Here is a 22,246-nt window from a genome sequence, read left to right as displayed (position 1 = left end):
CGGCTGGATATAGCGAGGAAGTTAAAGGAGAAGGAACTTACTAGAACTAATAGGTTAGGAAAGGCGCGTAATAAATAATCTTAGGGATAAGATCTCGGAAGGAGGGGTATTATATTACGACCTAATATACGGCCTTCACGTGCTTCTAGGTATACCCTACTATTTTCTACCTATTCACGGCACGATTATTACTTATACGAATAATCGTACCTACGATTATTACGATTATTATGAATTACTACGAATAAGTAGAATAGATTATTATTAAGGATAATAATTACCTTAGTATATAGGAAGCCTAGCTTTACTATAGTTAGTCTCTACCTAGCTCCCTAGCTATTAATATAATTATCTACGTAAGATCTACTATCTCGTATATAGGCTATAACCCGACCGCTTAAGTTAACGATATCCTAGTATACTTAGTTTATAAACCGACTTCTATTCTATCTACCCTGTAGCTAGTCTAGACCCGAATGTTATACTTACGCTCTAATATTAACGCATAGCTCACTAGGTCACGACGCTCCTATAAGCCCTTATATTTATAACTAATATATAGGAAGCTACGCTTTACTATAGTTAGTCCCTACTAGCTCCTTAGCTATTAATATAATTATCTACGTAAGATCTACTATCTCGCATATAGACTATAACCCGACCGCTTAAGTTAACGATATCCTAGTATACTTAGTTTATAAACCGACTTTAGATCTACCTACCCTATAGCTAGTCTAACCCGACCGTCACACAGTTGCAGTGGATGCGCGTGGGGGCAGAGCGTCGTCGCCCTATCCGTCGTCGCTACAAGCGGCGCGCGCAGTTTGGGATCTGGTGCGTGCCATGACGAGATGCAGATAGATTCAAGCTGTCAGAGACGCAGAATCAAGTCCAGACACGTCTGTGATGAATTGAGCGCAATCGCTCGCATAGGCCCGGGTAGTTCTATTGTTCACTTCAGCCTGCGACGTTCGAATAGGGAGCCGTCAGTGCGTGAGGGCCTTGGCTGCCTGACGAACAAGGACGTTCCAAGTGTAGCAGAGGCGCATGCCAGCTTCTGAAACTAAAACATTGTACTTCATTCCTGGATGCGTCGCGCAATTCATAATAGAAATTCTCCCATCTTCTCGTGATTCACTTGCAGCGACCGCAATGTCGTTCATGTCTGGCTCGGCCGGATACTCCCGTACTAGTGGACTCGGGTGCTCGGGCCGCTAGTTCCGAAGCTCCCCGGACGAAGCAGTGGCGGACCAATCAAGGTTATCTGATCAACCAGCCTGACACTCAACAGCCAGCATGTAAGTGAAGGTCGCCGCCAATGTGGTAACCTCGCGCACATCGTCAACCTTCACATCACCGTTACTTTCGTAGCTATCTTCTTGGTTCGCGTATAAATAAATCTACCTCCTCGACGATGAGTCCCGCGGCGCGCACCCTCCCCGCCAAGTCGAACCCGCTATTGACCGATGCGCAGCATCAGGTCTCTCGTATGATGGCTCCGTGCGCCGATCACGGTGATTTACTGCTAACATACATAGACTCGGAGCTTATCTCGCGTCGCCGCTTCGCGAGCGCTGTGCTCATGGCCAAGCTAAGGACTGGTAGCGACAAGAAAGACGGCTGCGTCACAGCCGACTACGTGCATATGCCCGTGCCTCTACCAAGGGGCATTGTCTCTGATTTAATCAGATCGAACCCGAGCCCGAGCTGTTACTTCTTGCTCCGTCGAACCTCGGATAGCTACATCTCCGCTATAGGCCTGTTCAAGGCTACCTTTCCTTACGCGAAAGTTGCAGATGAGGAGGCAGAGCGAGCCTATATCAAGTCGCTGCCTAGCACGAGCCCAGACGAGACTGACGGTGCACCTTGGATTCCGGAAGAGCAAGCTCTAGAGCTGGCTGCCGAATACAATATCACCCCGTGGATACAGGCTTTCCTCGACGAGACACCTATTCACCCCAACATCGGCCCCGTCCTCGGCCCGGTGGCGTCCAGTGGGCCGCTTCGATCCAAGCATTCACTCGAGCCTCCAATACCCCCCAGCCGCTCTTCGAGAATGCGGCGCTTAGAGAGCCCTCCCGACTCGCACGTCGAGGAGCCATCAGAGGCTGGTGACTCTTCATAATCGCCGGGCTCTATGGCTACAAGAAGCACAGAGGACAAAGGAGAAGACTCATATCTTGGGCAGCATTAGGCGATTCCTGAAAGAACAAGTCGCGTTGGGTTTCTATGCTCAATCTGTTGGCATGTTGAGGCAGCTGCGGCGCAACAAGGTTCCTTCCACCTGGAGCGCACTGAGGTCTAGGGCGGGAGATTGGGTGGTTGGCAAGGGGTACTAGAGTAAGGGCGCTAGAATATGCAGATTGAGTATAGTGCTTTGGTTAAGAAAGTACTTTTCAGAGAACTCTTTTTTGTGACTCGCCTTGTGTGTCTTTCCACTATCAGGACAAAAGTAGGCCAGGCCTAGCATGCGCAGCGTGCGAGTGAACTGGTGGATAGTTACTCATGTGAAGTAAGTAACGATCACCGACGCTTGCGTGTTTGCGCTGGGTGTGTTCGCATGTGACTCACTAGAGCCGAGAACCGTGTACTTTTAACAACAGATAAATCACAAAACAACACTATGTTAGGCTCTTTCATAACATCGAGCCTCTTTGTCTTTGTCAAGCTCTTTCAGGACCTGGTCGTCCTCCTTAATGTAGTTCTTAGTCTTATATTTACTTGCTATGGAGTTATAGAACTTGGACTTAAACACGCCTTATCCGTTACCACAGCGTAACCGAGCTCCCTAGATAGTATGTGTTTGCAGGGATAAAATCAAGGACAATATAAATAAGAAGGCTTTACTAAGTATTTCTAATCTAAATCGAGCGACACGAGCGTCTATACTAGCTAAATGTTCCTTGTCTTTCTAAATTAAATTAGCTAGGCGCTCTCTTAGTCTTTTAGAAAGCGAATTTCTTATAGTAAAAATAAGTTAAGTATAGTAAACTAGCTATTATAATACAATTATTATATATATTCCTACTAACTCTAGCCTACGGCGCATATATAGTTCTAAGGAAACGCTTGCCTAGTATATTATTAATATAGCTAGGCTAATAATATTCTAGAATTATAACCGCGAGCATAACTTAATAAAGCTACTATAAGCCCTACTAAGTAGACTTATAATACTTTTAGGCTCGGTCCTCTAAGGATAGTAATAGAACGAGGATACTAAAGTAAATACTTACTAAGAAACAAACGATTAAAAGAGAGGTTAGAGTATAAGAGACCTATTTCTTAGCGATATCTTTATATATTTAAAATTTAGTAAATATAATAAGTTAATCAAGAGCTATTAAAGGTTTATAATAATATAGCTAAGGTTTTTAAAGAAAAAGCTCTTAGTTTAGAACCCTAGCTACGCCTCCGATTTAAGTAGCTATAATATTATATTTTTCTTAAGCTAATCACTATTATTATATCTACCTAGTTTTCATCTTTATATTTATTTATCTTTAGCTTACTTCTAGAGAATTCCTAACATCTTCCGGCGACAACCACAGCACTGTAATTCAATAGCTAGCATGCGACGAATCTTCTAGCACTCAGGGGGGGCAGAAACTCACCTAAACCACCAGCCTTCTGAGGTACCAGAACCCCCCATTGTGCAGCCGTTGATCTGCGCCCGCATAATCTCCTCGCATCGGGCCACGGGGAGCGTGGCGGCCGCTCCAAAGTCATTGCGAGCCGTGAACAGAATCTTGTTCGAGCCATTGGGAGCATTATAGCAGCCAGTCTTTGTCTGCGCCAGCGTGTAAGCGCCGCTACTATCCGTACTCGAATCACCGTTACACCATTTCCCGACGCTGGATAGAGCGGCAGGCTGATTGCCACCCCAAGTCTTGCCAGTAGACGCGCATTGGAGGTTGTTTGTAGGTTTGTAACCAATCGTCCGCACGCAGACGTAAGCATTGGCCCATAACCCGGCACACGCGCTGGTCAAACCGTTCCACTGTTGGACTCGCGCGGCGATAACCCCGTATTTGGCCCCAATGGAGGCGCAACTTTCACCAGAGGACACTAGATGGAATCCGTCGCAATTTTTCACTATGCCAGGCTGAGTTGGCAACGGGGTTGCGATGCCGTTGTCTTGGGTAGTAGAAGGTCTTGTGCTTGAACTCGTGGGATTTCCAACCACCTGAACACATGCGTAGACGTTTGCCCAGAGCCCAGAGCAGTCTGACTGAACAGATGGGTTCCAGGGGATGAACTGCGCCTGTGAAATGCCATTTGATGAGGCAATTGCGGCGCAGTTGTCACCTTGTTCGACCAAATAGAACTTGTTACAGTTTTTTACCATGTTTGGCTGCGTGGGTTGCGGGGTAGCGATGCCGTTGCCAGCAGATGTTGTGGACGAGGGCTTGACGGTAGTAGACTGGTATCCGAGGACGCGAATGCAGACGTAAACTTCGGCCCAGAGTCCACTGCAGTCAGACATAACGGAGGGGTTCCAGCTGACGAAACTTTGAAGCGGAATCCCGTTGTTAGTTGCAATGATAGAACATGAGTCGCCCTTTTGCACAAGGTAGAATCGGTCACAAGTGCCAATCATGCCCGGCTGCGTGGGTTGTGGTGTCTCGACACCGTTGTCCGGGGCTGTTGTTGTTCCTGGATCTTGGGATGTAACGGTCGGGTTGCCCGGTGGAGGAGAAGATGGTGCTTCGACACAGTATGAGCGACCAGCAATAAAGTTACTGCAGTCCGTACGGATGGAAGGATTCTGCGTTAGATCGAAGCGTCAGCAAACTTCAACTATACTTGGATCTCTTGTTGGGGCGGACGCGGCATTTCTTACCCAAGCCAAAAAGTCCTCGCGACTTATGCCCCATTCGCGGGGCATGTCTTCACAACTGATGCTCCCGTCGTTGTCCCACCACCAAGAACAATCAGGGTTCGTGTCTGGATCATGGGGCATGCTTGGATTCTCGTCCATGATTTGCCCATTACGGCCGAGTCTTCCCATTGCATTCTCCACGAGGACAGGCGTTAACGTGGGAGTGGCCGTGAGTATTCCTTGCACGGTTTGAATCGCGCAGACCGCAAGGATAGTGGCCAGGAGCCTCGAGTGCAATCTTTTCATAGAAGCCATCATGTCAGAGATCTTGCAGGACTAGTATCTAAAGGATAGGGTTTGATAGCAGGAGTAGGCAGATGCAGTGTTGCTCTTATGGTCAATCTTCTGGCTTACATGGTCAGAGACTCAGAGATGCTTGGTGGCGGAAATAATGCACGCAGATTGACAGGGACCACTTGCGGCCAAGGCCTCGCCACGCAAGTTGGTCACATAACTGCACGCAATGGAACCTCGGGTGCGTCTGGAAATAAGTCATTCATATCCGCCAGCAGTGACTGTTTCTGTGACCCTACCGCTTTCCCCTCTTTGCACGTCGGTTATCGTTGGGTTTGAACTCTTGCGGTGCAAGCGGACTAACAGTTTGTCTCGTCCTCCTTGTCCCTTTCTAGTAACTTATTCCTAGTTCTCAGAGTATACCATTACTTGCCATGACTCTTTTTTGCCTGGCCGTACGGGTTTGAGGAGATACCAGACGCCTTCAAACTTTATAGACGCAACCTACCAGGAAGTACTCGGTGGCGACTTAACTAGTATAGTGTGATGCGCTGTGGAGAAGGTTGTTCAAGTGCCTTGTATTATTACAAAAGAGATAGCCGTTGAGGCTCTATTTATGCGTTCTTGATCGCATGATCCTATCCTCTTAGAGCCTTCCTCTCTAATTTCCTATATTCCGGGTCGTTTACCTCCGGTCTCACTAATTTCAGGTTCTCACCCTTCCGGTATTACCTTTTCACCGCTAACGGTAGAATCTTAATCGAGCCTAGCCCCGCTATAAGGTAGGCTTATTATCACACACCCCCTACTTATGTGGTTATTTAACCACGCGAGTATTATTATCGTTGCTGATTAGTAGGGTTCTAAGGTAGGGTCTCTGCTTTATCTAAGGCGTTAGAGTATTGTTCTAATAGCTATAGTGCTTATGTGGGTTAATCTAATATTATTGGGTCCTGTAGGTAGCGTTAGTAATATAGTGATACCCTTAATTGCTATTGTTCGTGAATGGTTATTAAGGCCTCAATAGGCTATTTATAACTCGAATAATACTTTTAGAGCATTAAGGTAAGAGGCCGAAAGTATATAAGAGAGTCGTATTCCCCTGCCTAAGGCCGGAATTTAATATTTCCTCTTTATACTACTTTTATTATGCTTGCCCGTATATTTGATACGCTTAGTTTAAGTTTTACGAGCTTAGCTAACGTATGCGAATAGTTCTTCTATCTTACGAGCGCCTTACCTAGACCCGCGCCTAAGTGGCGGAAGCTCGGCGGCTAGCCGCCGAGCAGGCCGCGAAGTAGACCAACGCTCGCGATAGCGCTAACGACGACGACGACGATAATGATAACGACGAGATTAAGACGCCTAAGAAGCGTTAAAAGGTAAGTTTTCGCGCTTTGCTCGTCTTACTTAAATACTTATAAAGTAGCGCCCTCCCTTCGAAAGTGCTCTCCGGTACTTACCGTGCCTTTAATACGTTCGCGTATTTATCTCGGGCAAATCTACCCTCGAATATCACGAGCCCTCCTCCTAGCGCGCTAAGCGCTATTAACGCTACGCCGCAGGCTATGCCTACACTCCTTTATAAGTCTAGCAATACTCTGTATTTGAAATTCGAGCTTTACTAACCATAGACTATAGACCGTCCGTTTTTCTGCTATAGATAAAGTAGTATGCCTCCGGCTCCTCCCCCGCCGTAAGCGTGAACTTTAGTCCTAGCGTTTGTTTGCTCGTTCTTGGCTAATAGAGCTTTGTGCAGTACCTTGCCAACTGCCGAAAGGCGTTGCGCGCCCTTGACGAAATATATAAGGGTGAAGGATTTTTGTCCGAGGCCGAGAGGACTCCCGCCCCGCTAAGTAATACTCCCTGAGTAGCGCTCGTGCTTTCTTCGCGCGCTAAGGCGCACTAGATAATTACCGACTTGCATAGATAGTTAGCTAAGGCTCCTAGTGAGTAGTAGATAGTCTGGTGGTGTGCTCTTAGAGTAGAAGACTAGCTAGTCTAGTGCTCCTAAAAGAATTGTTTGCCTCCGCTTTATACTCTTTGACTATTCTCCTTATATGCTCGTATTATGTAGTTAAAGTATCGCTCTTTATTCTTGAAATCTCTAACGGGGTAATGCCTTAGTTAGACTATCGGCCGGTATTTCCTTCGTATTAAGATATATGACTTTGAACGCGCCCTTTAGAAACTCTTAACGTAGCTATATATTCTAAATATTAATATAGCGTAGTCGAGTCGTTATTCGTATGTTCTTAGAGCACACTAGGCGAATAGTTTATGCGTTATTATATTTAAGGTCGATTTCTTCTTCTAGGTCGAACTATATATCTCTAAACAAGCGAGTTATACCGAGAGCTTCCTTCGCTATCTATTTAAGCCCTAGGAGCTCTGCTTCTGTGGTTAAGGTGCTTATAGTGGGTTGCCGGGTAGCTTTCTAGATCATAGGTCCGCCGAAGAGGCTAATAATTATGCCCTAAGACGATTTTCGGGTGTCGAGATTATCGCCGAAAGAGGTATCCGAGGCGATGGCTAATACACCTCCTATAGTACTCTGTTTATAACAAAGAGTAAGGCTTCGCGTTGCGTATAGGTACTTAATCGCTTAGTGTATTACCTTATGATACTCTAGTGCTGGGTTTTATAGGAATCTTAATAAAAGTAAGGCTGCAAAGGCGACATCGACCCGTATTATTATAGCGTAGTAGAGCAATAAACCTATAAGTTCTTAATAGCGTTTTACCTCTTTCGCGCTTACTATCTCTTTATTTTTCCGATATTCAATGATAGGGATAGGAATCGTTAGGTTACTTATAGAGCTAACGAGGTTGTATTTAATAGCTATCTTTTCGATATACTAAGCATAGCTTAAGTAGATCGTGTGTTTTATGTAGTCTCGAATAATCTCGATTCCTAGGAACCACTCGGTATTACCTTAATCGTAAATATTATAGGCTTCCTTAATGCCCTTAATTATAGCTTCGGCTACCGCGGGTCGCGAGGGGTGATAGAAGACTAGCATATTATCCACAAAAAAGATAACGTAGATATCTCGAGCAGGCGAATAGAATATATAAGGTTCCTCAGCGCTTTACATAAGTCCGAGGGCTTTGAGTTTTAACGAGAATTCCTTAAACCATAATATCGGTAAGTCCTTTAGCCCGTACAGCGCTTTATCGAGTTCCATGCATATATTAGGTTGCTTGAATCCTAGTGGAAGCTTATAGGTCACTGGTATGCCGTGCTTATCGCGCTTTGCGTTAAGAAATGCCGTCTTAATGTCGAATTATTTAATATCTAGGCCGAAGTAAGCGGCTAGTGCGATAAGGATACGAAATAACCGTACCGTAAGCGTGGTAGTATAGGTCTATTATATCGTAATCTACTCTTATAGGTCTCCGCGTATATAAATGCGTGCTTTGTAGCGCTCTAATATACCTATAGAATCAAACTTATATAAGAATACCTACTTAAGCGGTAAAGGTCTCGAGCGTGCCTCCGCGTATAGGATCTCGCGCTAGACTCCTTTAGCGCGTATTGCTTCTATCTCGAGTAATACTACCTCGAGCTATTCAGCGCTTAGTAGGTAAGCTAAGGCTTCCTTCTAGTTCGTTAGTACCTTTACTAGTTGGTCGCGATAGATCTTCCCTTGTGTTCTGGTGCGTAGCCGAGCGGCGCTCTTTTTAATCGTAGCTACGGCGAATATAGCTAGTATAGTAAGGCAGCGCGTTTTCTCGTACTCGAGCGCCTAGAGTAGCTTAGGTAATTCCTTCTTAGTATCTCCGACGTTATTCGAGATCACGGTATACACTTATTCGAATAGGAGCCTAGGCTTTCGCTTCCGAGTGCTCCTCCGCGCACCTCCTATTAGTTAGGATTGTTCGCCTTGTTTAGGATGGTGTTCTAGTATGCTCGTCTCTCGAGGCTCGGGTTCCCCTAGACGAGCTCTCTAATCCCTCTCCGGCCGCTCTAATACGTTTCTAGGCGATCTCGGAGTATATAGGAGTTACTCCGGCGGACTTTTTATTTCGAGATACTATATATCCGGATTCTCGTTATTCGTCCGATTACTACTACTACGAGCTCTTCCGTTTATAATTATATACTCTAGTAGATTAGGGTCGCGGTCTAGTATGCTCTCTAGGGTTTATAAATAACCGAGAGTTTAAGATCCTTCCTTATCTTACGATTCGGAAGTCTTTTTTAGTTCTAGCGCTATTACCCCCGATATCGAATGCTCGGTGGTATGATTATAAGTAAGGCTCTTTAGTAGGGAATACTAGAAGAGATAAAGATCGTTATCGTTATCCTCCTTTACTATTACGTTATTAAACGTTGCTTCGGGAAGCTCCGTCGAACTTTCCTCCTAAGGTTAGTAGAAGTACCGCTTATTAAACGTAACGTCCTTAGTCACGATAACCTTCTTAAGCCGAGGGACCTATATTCGGAATACGTTAGTTATAATATAGCTAACGAGGTATCCGATATACCCTCTAGGGCTAGTCTTAAATAAACGCTTCTCGCGCCCTACTGCCCTATCTACTATAAGCGGGAACGCTTTGTAGCTATAGGCGTAAATACTATTCTAGTTGGGCCGCGTATCCACGCTTATATCCTTTAGTGGTATGTTTGCCTCTTTGAACCACGATTTAAGCTTATCGCGCGGTGCTTTCTAGCCTAGTGTGCGTTTTGGGGTAATATTAAGTAGCATAGCTACGGTTATAATACTCTCTGGCTAGAGGTTCGTGGGTAAATTCGCGCTATTAAGTATCTTAATACTCTTTTCTATAACCTCCTTCCTAACGCGCTCTACACCGCCGTTAGGCTCGCTCGTATACGCTAGAGAGCGCTCTATAGCTATGCCTTCTTGGATCGTCTATCTTTCGAACGCTGTGAGGCCTTTGATCGCGATTATAGCGCGTTTATTATTTATTTTGAATACTCTAATTATTACCCTAAATTAGCGTCTAATAAAGCGCTTAAAGAAGAATAGAGTATTGAAAACGGTGGTTAAATACTTATTTAGGAGGTATAGCACGTAGATTATATTGCTATAATTATCCTTAAGAGTTATTACCTATTCTATATTATTATAGCTTATGGGATAATCCTAGAGGTCCTAGAATACCCTTATAAATAAGGACGCTACTCTTTATTCGGATTCGCGCCTTAAGACCACTCGTGTTACGTGCGTTATAGCATAGGCGTCATAGTCGCGGCGCTCTATTCCTTTAATAATCACACCGCGGGTATTCTTAACTAATGCTTTAAGAGCTTCCTTACCAAGATAGCCTGCCCTAAGGTGCTATAGATACTAGTCGTCTTCCCTTGGCTTTAGTAAATTAACTAACGGTCTAAATAATCGTGTATAGTACTTTATTTATCTAACTAAAGTAGCGGTTTTAACTAAGGTATACTCGTAAGGAGAAATTAGCTTATATTTAAGGAAAGTAATATTATACTCCTTTATTAGATTTACGATTACTATACTATTCTTTAGTACGCTATAACGTAGTATATAATCATATCCTAAGTACTAGATACCCGTCTTATATAGTAATTATTCCGAGATAATATTAACGTAGAAACCTTCGATAACTACTATATCCTAAAGCTTTAAATTACCCGTTCGAGCACCTCTCGGCGTATTTAATACCTTATAGAGCGTGCGAACGCCTCGGCTAGTAATCTAAAAAGTCGTTATACCGGCTAAGACCTCCTCTCCTTGAGTTAGATAGAATATTCCTAGGTCGAGTAGATCCGCGCTCCCGATAAGGTAAAGGGAAGCGTAGCTATCGAGAAAAATACTTTATAACAGAGGTAGATCCGCTTTATCGAGCGTTATTACCGCGGTCTAAAGTTAGTGATTATCGACGATAGCGGCTGTAATATCACCGGCTAGCTAATTTCCGTTACTCGTTAGAGTATTTGGTTTAATGGGTGTTTTGCGCTATCTACTTTTTTCGAGCTTTACACGAAGCGACGCGAAATTATTATCTTCGTAGCGCTACCGAATATTCTTAATCTAGCTCTTCGAGATTCTAATCTTATAATCCTTTACTCGTTAGCCTATGATAGCGTATTCTAGGGTCATGTATTCCTTAGGGCTGTGTTTGTGCTTAAAGTTAGTCCCTAGCCTTATATATAGATATTTAAGAGGCGGTAATTACTCCGCCGGCTTACTAGGGATTTGCCCTAGTATGGCGTGTGCTTGGTGCTTCTTAGTCTGCGGAGCGTTACGCGTGATTGCGAGGAACTAAGATATATAGATCTCGAGTATTTAGCTAAGTTCCCTACCTTTAACCTTTACTTCGAAGATCTCTTCGCGCTTTCGAGTGGCCTAATTAGGAGCATACCGAGCACTAATTGTATCTAAGAAATCAGCGATTCCTTAGTTACCCTTAATTTCGGTTAACTTAGCGTTCTTTACTCGGTTTAAGGCGGTTATCTAAGTTAAATACTATTTTTCTACGCTCTAATTAGCCCGTCGAGCGCTTTATAGCGCTTTGTAGTATTCTCGTCGAGCTTCCTCTCGAGTTTGGGTTACGCTAGCCGTAAATCTCTTTCTAAGGGTTCGGAGTATACGACGGGTGGTTAGGTTGCTCTCTAGCTCTTCCTAAACGTTCTCGTAGATAGCGGGGTCTATTGTCACCCTTATCTATTTTCTAATCGCCTTATCTTCCTTAGGGAAGCTATAGGTCGATCCTTGGATAAGAGCTTCGATATAGTCTAGCTGCCGCTCTCGAGCGTTCTTAGGAGTACTTTTTTCCCTAGTTATTTACGCTAAGCGCTTATTAACTATAAAAGGGTTATCGCTGGCTGTATCTGGCCGATTAGGGTCGATTCGTTGCTAGATACCGATATCCCTGGCGTGTGCTCGGAGAGATAAGTACCACTCGTTCTAATGCGCTAGAACGCTTAGCTTAAGAGATTTCGATAAGGTTAATTCGTCTATAGTGCTTATAGTGCAGAAGAAGGGATTTGAATAGTATAAAGGAATATATATAGGAGTAGATAAAGTATATATCTAAAGTATAGTATAAGTTATAGGTAATAGTCACCTCCCGGGCTCATAACTATGATGCGCTGTGGAGAAGGTTATTTAAGTGCCTTATATTATTATAAAAGAGATAGCCGTTAAGGCTCTATTTATGCGTTCTTAATCGCATGATCCTATCCTCTTAGAGCCTTCCTCTCTAATTTCCTATGTTCCGGGTCGTTTACCTCCGGTCTCACTAATTTCAGGTTCTTACCCTTCCGGTGTTACCTTTTCACCGCTAACGGCAGAATCTCAATCGAGCCTAGCCCCGCTGTAAGGTAGGCTCATCATCACATATAGCTAGACAGTATCGACCACTACTTAATAAAGGTCAGCGATCTGTTGGAAAATTCCTGAGTACTGTACATACTCCGCATGGTGTGGGCTTGGTAGAGTAAGGGTGTTACGACCTAGTCCCTCGTAACCCCCTATAAGCAGCTATTACGCCTGTATTGATCGCTCGTCATTCGATCAATGCCTGATCTTTTGCCTCTGGCGCAACGGTTAGGCGTAACCGTTATAATTTGATCGAAAAGAGCTGGTGGCCCGGTCGGGTAGGGGGCTACTGTTCGAGGTCCACTATTCGAGCCCCGCCGCTAATAAGGCTCCGCGTGAATAGCTTAGGCATGACTATTGCGGAACGCCTTAGGGGTTAGTAGTTGCTAGGATCGCGCTAGCGAGGCTAGTGCGTGGAGAGCCTAGGAGGTCGGGACGACCTCTTAGAGGAGGGGAGCTAATATTACGACCTAGTCCCTCGTAACCCCCTATAAGCAGCTATTACGCCTATATTGATCGCTCGTTATTCGATCAATGCCTGATCTTTTGCCTCTGGCGCAACGGTTAGGCGTAACCGTTATAATTTGATCGAAAAGAGCTGGTGGCCCGGTCGGGCAAGGGGCTACTATTCGAGGTCTACTATTCGAGCCCCGCCGCTAATAAGGCTCCGCGTGAATAGCTTGGGCATGACTATTGCGGAACGCCTTGGGGGTTAGTAGTTGCTGGGATCGCGCTAGCGAGGCTAGTGCGTGGAGAGCCTAGGAGGTCGGGACGACCTCTTAGAGGAGGGGAGCTAATATTACGACCTAGTCCCTCGTAACCCCCTATAAGTAGCTATTACGCCTGTATTGATCGCTCGTCATTCGATCAATGCCTGATCTTTTGCCTATGGCGCAACGGTTAGGCGTAACCGTTACAAAGGGTAAGGCGCGGCACGAGTCAATTACCAACGTCTTTGCCAAGGATCCGTGCAGCTAATTAATGGCGTTCCGCATGCCTCCACAAGCGTACCTATAACTCACGCAAGGCGGCCTTCTTCTCGCGCAACCTGCATTCACAATATGCAGGCTCCTCCGTCGGGTGCACATTCCGCCTCGAATTAGACCCCTTTGTTAGACTCAACCGCCGGGCCCACCCCGTCAAGAGTAAATTACCAGCGAGCGCTGCGGGCTCAGGCATTAAATCGCCATTAGAAAGCCTTTTCGTTAGCTGCAACAAATAGCTAATAATTGCGCATCATTGAGTTCATTTAACAAAGCCTTAAAGAGGGATTCGTCGCGTATTGAGACCCCTAAATAGCAAAGGTCTACCCTTGGATTAAGTACGGAGTATCTTTGCTCCTGACCTAAGGATGACGTAGTGCACATGCTCCCATGTCACAATAGCCTAATTACTAGTATACTAGGGCGGGCATACGGTGGGATATTAGATTAAGAACTACCACACCGTATCAACCCCTCCTGCCCCGACTGCCCTAACTATACGCACGCACCACCGTCCTCGCAGCCTTATAGAAATAGCTACCCTTACCGCGTAATTATATTATATCGTATCTTATTTAATTTAGCGTGATCCTACGATTATAGACTTCACGATAATATTATTTATATTATTCGGAGGGTATATAGTAGTTATTAAAAGTACGTAGAAGTTCTCGATTAAGATAGGTAGTCGTATTTAATTAATTATAATATAAGGCTATATTCACGATTACGATCGCCGCACCCGGGAGGTTAGCCTCGTTTCCCGCTAAGAACGGCGAGGCCGAACCTCTTTATTAACGCTACCCGCTATAGGAGCCCTTAGCCTCTTCCGTAGCTAATCGATAGCCTATTTAACTACCTCACTAACTACCTTATTAACCGCTTAATTTACTATATTATCGTGAGCTTCTTCGGCTGCCTTAATATTTATCGAGGCCTCGGACGGTTATCGCGGCGGGCTAGATAGGTTCGTCTCGCTAGGCGTCTCTCGCGCTAGGTCTTATAGGAAGGCTTTAAGGTTAATCGGCTCGTACGGTGCTTAATTTAGCTTAGATTTAACCCGAATTAAAGCTTTAGTTAATGCCCTAAGCAACGGACTGCCTAGCGCTATAGATTTAGCCTTCGACCGCGACTTCCGTGGCTTAGTAATAGGCTTCCTAGGGCTATCTTTAATAAATTAAAGCTTAATCTATATAATAGCCCGGCTATTATTCACTAACTATTTAAAATCGGTTTCTAGGCCGAGTATATCCTATAGAGCCTTATTAGGCCCTAGTTTAAAGGAAATTAATATAAATAGCCTAGGCTCTTATTTTCCGGTCTTCTAAAATAATATACCGATCTAGATTATCGATTTATCGAGTATTTCGATAAGAAGGGTAGGTTTAATATATTAGGTAATAAAATCGCTCTTTAAGAGGAATTTAAGGTTTTCCTACGGGATTAACGGGAGATCTCTTATACCTAGCACGATTAGTTATTATTTAAGACTTATTAATTAGCTTACTAATATAAGTAGAGCTTAAGGCTTTATAGATTCTACCTTATAGCTTACGGCCTATAGAATAAAGTAATTATAGTCGAATATTAAGGCTAAACTTATAGTTAAAAGGTAAGGTAGGCTTAGATAGCTTAGTAGTAGCGAAAGCTTCTCTATATAAGCGTCGTAGGTTATTAAGCTAATCGTGCGATATAGAAGACGATAAAGATCGAGGTAGTATCTATTTAGCGATAGCCCGAACTTCTAACGATATATATCCGCTAGTTAATATTAATCGGGGCGTTAATATAGGAGGAGGGCTAAAAGGATCGTTAGATTCGACTTCGATAGCCTTAGGCTATCGTCGGCTATAGTAGCTATAATATAGCCCCTTCGTAATAAGCCTTATTTTATAATATAGTTCGCGATCGGGGTGCTCTCCGTAGCGCCTAAGTAGCGACCGCGGCGGTTCCGGTATATTTATTATTAATAAGAGTATTAGTATTATATTTAAACGTAAGGGAGAACTAATACCTATTATTAAAGGTAATACCGCGAGTAAGGAGGGAAAGAACGTATATAGGGGCTATTTTCGTAGGTTATTATAGTATTAAAAGGTAGGAAATTACGGTAGGTTAGATATTAAGGATTATACGCCCGAATAACCTCGTCGATTTCGGTATCGAATACTACCCTATATAACGCTTAAAAATAAAGCTTTTAACGATTTACTCGAGGGAAAAGTCTTCTTTATAATCTTAGGTAATTTATTCTTAAAAAGCGGCTAGTATTAAGTCGCTAGTAAGGTCTAGATCGGCTATATAATTCTATTAAAGAAGTTATTTATATTTAGTAGCGCTACTTATATAAATCGGTAAGAGACTAAGGACGGGCTACTAGCCGGATTTTTAGTATTCTTCGATAATATCGCGAAGCTTTAAATAGAAGCTAATAAAGGGCCTTTTATAGTTATATTCTTCCGCTAGATTAGTATTAAAGCCTAGCTCTTAAAGCCGAGCCTCGCACTAAGCCTAAGTCTCTGCTAGTAGTAGACTATCGATATCGATCGACTAAAGAGGCTCCTATATTTCGCGAAGAAGCTATTGCTAAGGGCTATCGTTATTATCGTTAAATAGAACGCCCTAATCCGGGTCGGCGGTTATATAATATAAATCTCTAGGAATACTAGATTTAATATTAGGCCGGTTCTTTTAGTTACGAATAATATAACCGTTCTATAGGTTAATAAAGTTAGTAAGTTTATCGCGGATTATCTAGCCGTAGATAGCATAGACCGCTACTTAATCGGCGAGGTTATCTTCGCGGAAGAGGCTATAGCCGATTAATTCGTTAAAGAAGGTTATCTAGCGGTCTATAACGCCTTATCGGAGCTACCGTTACTAAGACTTAATTCTTACGTTCCTTATGCTTAGCCTATATAGATAATAGCTATTAAGTCGGTCCCCTTAGGCGTAATAATAAATATTTCTATCTTTATCGGTATATTTAACCTCCTTTAGCCCTTCTTTTATAAGCGCTACTTACGCCGCTGCCTAAAGCAGCGTCTCCGTGCTATAGTTAGATCTTATAAAAAAAGGCTACTTTTATAGCCGCCGGATAGCCTTAAGATACTATTTTAACGTGCTAAGAGACGTTATTACTAACCTACCCACGTAGAACTATATAATATAGCGGGAATAAGCGTTAATATAACCATAGACCTAGAAGCCGACCTTCCTAAGCTTTTTATAGCCGTTAAGAGACTATAGAAAGTTCGGTCCTAGTACGCGAAAGTCCCTTCTTTACTTAAAGCCACTATCTCGCCGGCTAATAACTTCTACTAAGAAAGTAGCCTTATAGAAGTTATATAGACGGCGCTATAAGACTATAACTTAAGCCTTCTAACGAATATATTAATAAAGGAGGCCCTTACTAAATCCTAAGATTATACTACTTCGTTAGAGGTCTTAGTCGAGGAAGGCGATAGCGTTATTAAGCCTCTCGTCTTACTCTTTAACTATCCTAACCCGTTATTTTATACCGTACTACTAGCGGACCTTCTTTACCGCTTAGAGATAGGCGTGGAAGCCTTCTTAATAAAGCTTACGAAGAATCGATATATCTAAGAAGCCGAAGCTAAAGAATAAGTATTTAACCCGGTCGATAAGGGCGTCCGATATATCTAAGGCCTAGTGTCTTATATCTAAGCCCTATGCCTTAAGCTACCGGAATAAGGTCCGCTTATTAATTAAAGGATTACTAGTATCTTAGAGGCGTGAATTAATATCTTAAAGTATTTTATTAATAGGGATATTTAAGAAATACTAGCCGTAAATATAGTCTTTAAAAGTAATTAAGTTCTAGCGGGGGACTAAACGCGGGACGGCCTAGGTTACTAGAGCTCTCTTAAGCGTGATTTCTAATATAGCCTTACTACTATCACGAACGATCGTGTTATTTAGAAATTCGAGTATCTTACTCATAAGAAGCCCACGTATCTATATATTAAGAATTATTTCTTAATAATTATTAAGGTTAGTACGTGGCGGTATCTTAAAAATCACGGATATTAGTATATATGGGTGGTTATAATGTGTGCTGTCGTTATATCTGCGGGGTTGATACGGTGTGGTAGTTCTTGATCTAATATCCCACCGTAGCCGGCCCTTGAAATTAAACGAGTTACCGCTATGCACCTTTTTTCTCGCTAATACGGTGGGATATTAGATCACAAGGTGCCAACGGTATCAATGACCAATTGCACAACCACCACACAACACATATACGCACCCTCGTCATTATAGCCTCACCTAAAGAGCTACGCACGCCATAGAATTTAATTCTATAATAAATAAATCAATTTGCTATGATCTAGCGATAGCAGACTTCGTGATAATAGTATTTATTTTTTATATAAGGCGTGTAGTAGTTGTCACGGAGGCGCTAAAGTTCTTAAGCAAGATATATATTCGTATTTAATTAGTTATAAAGTGAGGCTGTAAGTAAGGTTGTAAATAGCTATAAATTTAATCACGACCGCCGCGCCCGGGCGGTTAGCCTAGCTTCACGCCGTAAACGGCGAGGTCGTACCTCTTTATTAACGCTACCTGCTATAGGCGCCCTTAGCCTCTTCCTAACTACCTCATAAGGTGCCTCAGCGGGTGCCTTATTAGCTGCTTTATCGGGTGCCTTAGCGGGTTCCTTATCGGCTGCTTCATCGGGTGCCTTAGCGAGTGCCTTATCGGCTGCTTCGTCGGGTGCCTTAAGGGCGCCGATCTTAGTCAGCAAGAGGTCTATATCATCTAACGCTTTAGACAGGGCCGTCTCGCTACGTGTCCCACCCGCTAGGTCTTGTGGGAAGGCTTTAAGGCTGATCGGCTCGTAGGGTGCTAGATTTGGCTCTGATTTAACCCGAATTAAAGCTAGCGTTGATTCCCTTTGCGACCGTTCGCCTAGCGCCGTAGACTTAGCCCTCGACCGCGGCTTCCGTGGCTTTAAGGCAGGCTTTTTAGGGCTATCTTCGATAAATTAAAGCTTAATCCACACGACAACCCGGCTATTACTAATAGCCTACTAGAAATCATTATCTTAGCCTAGTATATCCCAAAAGCTGTTATTTTTTAAGGAAACCGATATAAACTACCTAGGCTCTTATTTACCGTTCTTCTAGAAGGACGTGCCGATATATATTATCGACTTATCGAGTATTTTAAGGGTATTATAAAGAATAAAAGGTTTAAGGTATATAGTTAGAAAATCGGCTTTTATGAGGAATCTAAGGTCGGCCCACGAGATAAGTAGTAGATCTATTCCACCTACGGCGAATTAGCTATATTTTAGAATATCTAAATTGGCTTACTTATTAATAAAGAGCTCGAGGCTTTAAAGATACTACCTTAGAGCCTGCGACCGGTAGAATAGACTAGCTAGACTTAGATTTTAAGGCTATAGGGATTTTTAAATAGCGAGACAAGCTTAGCCGGCCTTATAGCGATAATAGCCTGCCTTATATAGCCACGTAGGTTATTAAGGCGATCGCCACGCGTTAAAGATAACGAGGATGATCGGGGTAGCGCTTATTTAGCGATACCACGACCTTCCGACGACGCGTAGCCGCTAATTAACGGCGATCTATATATAGTTATAGGCGTTAGAGGGTCGCTAAACGTATCTAGGGCGTCGATCTCGACTAGCTTAGGCTATCGCCGGCTATAGAAGGGGTAGAGCAGCCCGACGGAGGTAGCGCGTATTCTATCGTGTTTTTCGCGTTATAGGTGCGTGTCGCAGACCGTGGGAATCGATAGCGGTGGCTCGGGTATTTCTACTACTAAAATAGACGTTAAAACACATAGCCGAAAGTAAGAGATTAATTAGACCTGCCGTTTAATATAATACCGCCGGTTAGTAGGGAAAGAACGCAGGAAAGGGCCATATTCGCGGATATTATATAGTGTTATAGGGGGGAAATTACGGTGGGTCTAGCAGTATAAGGATCTCATATATATACATAGGCCCGTCGCGTAAGGCTTTAAACACTACCCTATATAGCGGTAAAATGAAGCTTTTCGCGATCTATTCTATATTATCCCCTTCCTCGATAGCCTAGCTTATTTATGCCTGAAATTCGGGCGGCATCGCGTTACTACAGAGGCCTGGTGTTACGACCTGGTCCCTCGTAACCCCCTATAAGCAGCTATTACGCCTGTATTGATCGCTCGTCATTCGATCAATGCCTGATCTTTTGCCTATGGCGCAACGGTTAGGCGTAACCGTTATAATTTGATCGAAAAGAGCTAGTAGCCCGGTCGGGCAGGGGGCTGCTATTCGAGGTCCACTGTTCGAGCCCCGCCGCTAATAAGGCTCCGCGTGAATAGCTTGGGTATAACTATTGCGGAACGCCTTGGGGGTTAGTAGCTGCTAGGATCGCGCTAGCGAGGCTAGTGCGTAGAGAGCCTAGGAGGTCGGGACGACCTCTTGGAGGAGGGGAGCTAATATTACGACCTAGTCCCTCGTAACCCCCTATAAGCAGCTATTACGCCTGTATTGATCGCTCGTCATTCGATCAATGCCTGATCTTTTGCCTATGGCGCAACGGTTAGGCGTAACCGTTACACCTGGATCGTCGAGGTAATTCTACTGTAACAGACGTTAGTATTCGGCAGCGCTACTAGTATGAACTTATAAGATAGCTAAGATAGGCTATACGCCGGAATTCTAGTGCTTTTCGATAATCTCGCGAAGCTTTAAATAAAAGCTAATAAACGGCCTTTTAAGGTTATCCTCTTCTACTAGGTTAGCCTCGAAGCCAAGCCCTTAGAGCTATGCCTTATACTAAGCCTTTGTCTCGGCGGGTAGCAGACTATCGATATCTATCGTCTCGAGAGGCTCCTATATTTCGCGAAGAAGCTATTACTATAGGCTATCGTCGTTATTATCGAAAGGAACGCCCTAGTCCGGGTTAGCGGTTATATAATATAAATCCCTTAGTATAATAGATCTAATATTAGGTCGGTTCTTCTAGTTACGGATAATATACCTATTCCATAGATAAACAAAGTTAGCAAGTTCATCGCGGATTATCTCGCCGTAGATAGCGTAGACGGCTACCTAATCGACGAGGCTATCTTCGCGGAAGAGGCTATAGCCGATTAAGTCGTTAAAGAAGATAATCTAGCGGTCTATAACGCTACGCCGCAGCTACCGCCACCAAGACTCGATCCTCACGTTCCTTATGCTTAGGCTATATAAATAATAGCTATCTAGCCGATCGCCTTAGGCATAATAATAAATATTTCTATCTTTATCGGTATATTTAACTTTCTTAGGGCTAGCTTTAGCGAGTAACGCCTACGCCGCTACCCACAGCGGCGTCTCTATACCGTGGTTAGATCTCGTGAAAAAAGGCCGCTTTTATAGGCGCCGGACGGCCTTAAGATATTATTTTAACGTGCTAAGAGACGTTATTGCTAATCGGCCCACGTAAAACCATATAATACAGCGGGAATAGGCGTCGATATAACCGTAAATCTAGAAGCCGACCTTCCTAAGCTTTTTATAGCTATCGAGGGACTATAAGAAGTTCGGTCCGGGCACGCGAAAGTCGCCTCTTTACTTAAAGTTACTATTATAGCGGCTAGCGACTTCCTCTAGAAAAGCAGCCCGATAAATATCGTATAGACGGCGCTATAAGACTATAATTTGCCCCTTCTAACGAATATATTAGTATAGCAAGCCCTTGCTAAAGCTTAAGGCCGCGCCGCTCCTCTAGAGGTCTTAGTAGAGGAATTCGACGGCGTTATCGAGCCTCTCTTATTATTCTTTAACGGTCCTAACCCGGCGTTTTATACCGTGCTACTAGCGGACCTTCTTTATAGCCGAGAGGTAGGCGTAGAAGCCTCCTTAATAAAGCTCCCGTAGAATCGATATATCGGATAGCCCGAAGTTAAAGAAGAGGTATTTAATCCGATCGATTAAGGCGTCCGGGATATCCAGCGCCTAGTATCTTATATCCAAGCCCCACGCCTTTAGCTAGCGTAGCAAGGTCCGTCTACTAATAATAGGATCACTAGCTTCTTATAGCCGCAAATTAGTATCTTCGAGAATATTATTAATTAGGGTATTTAAGAAATACTAGCCGCAAATATAGTCTTCTAAGATAGTCAGGGTCTAGCGGGCTATTAGACGAGGGGCAGTCTATAATACTAGCGCTCTTTTAAGCGTGATTTTTAACATAGGATTCCCACCGTTACCAACGATCGTATCATTTAGAAATTTAAGAATCTAAGTCGCTAAGAGGCCCTTATTGCGTGCATCTAAAATTAAGGCCTGATAATTTTCGATATTCGTTCGTGGCGGCATGTTAAAAAGTATATAGGTTACAAAGTATAGGAGGGGCCACCGGTATGGTGTCGTTGCACTGCGGGGGTTGATACCGTTGGCACCTTGTGATCTAATATCCCGCCGTAGCTAACGCCTACCAAAAAGGAACAGGCGGTCCGCACCGCCTTCACAAGGTGCAGCCTTTATGCCTGTCGATCCTCTAAAACATCAAGTACAAACAAGTCCGTATTACATGCAAAACAGATCTGGGTCTTTTGCTTAAGGCTGTGTAAAAAGCAGAGCGTGGTGTTGAGCCTGTTTCGTTCTTAATTTGTATTCTTCACTCTTCAGTAGCGTTACATTCTTTGTCCAAGATGTGGCACCAGCGTGGCGCCTGGTCATACCAGCTGCTAGTGCTGTGCTTCATTACACCCTTTACAAGAGGCTTCGTGTCGTCGCAATTCGAGAGGCTGGAGCTTGACAAGCAACCAACCTTGCCCTAGAGCTTGCGATAGCGTTCAGAATGAGACAAA

General features: G+C 43.8%; 2 protein-coding genes across 2 annotated transcripts; one reads left to right on the top strand and one right to left on the bottom strand.

Moving 5' to 3' along the window:
- The first annotated feature begins 1,288 nt into the window (after positions 1-1,288).
- F5Z01DRAFT_667445 (uncharacterized protein) lies at positions 1,289-2,401 on the top strand. Its single transcript, XM_046264278.1, has 2 exons — positions 1,289-1,487; positions 1,539-2,401. The coding sequence occupies exons 1-2, from the start codon at positions 1,415-1,417 to the stop codon at positions 2,123-2,125; spliced, it is 660 nt and encodes a 219-aa protein (XP_046113961.1). The 5' UTR covers positions 1,289-1,414; the 3' UTR covers positions 2,126-2,401.
- A 1,209-nt stretch (positions 2,402-3,610) lies between these two features.
- Positions 3,611-4,963, bottom strand: F5Z01DRAFT_630406 (uncharacterized protein; the record flags this gene model as incomplete). The annotated part of the gene is made up of 2 exons (XM_046261727.1): positions 3,611-4,768; positions 4,844-4,963. 2 exons carry the CDS (start codon positions 4,961-4,963, stop codon positions 3,611-3,613), a joined length of 1,278 nt encoding a protein of 425 aa, XP_046113960.1.
- Positions 4,964-22,246: the final 17,283 nt, after the last annotated feature.

The sequence above is a fragment of the Emericellopsis atlantica genome (genome assembly GCF_019669845.1).
Source record: "Emericellopsis atlantica unplaced genomic scaffold F5Z01scaffold_43, whole genome shotgun sequence".
In the NCBI taxonomy this organism is placed as follows: Eukaryota; Fungi; Ascomycota; class Sordariomycetes; order Hypocreales; family Bionectriaceae; genus Emericellopsis; species Emericellopsis atlantica.
This window is presented reverse-complemented; position numbering and strand designations above follow the sequence as displayed.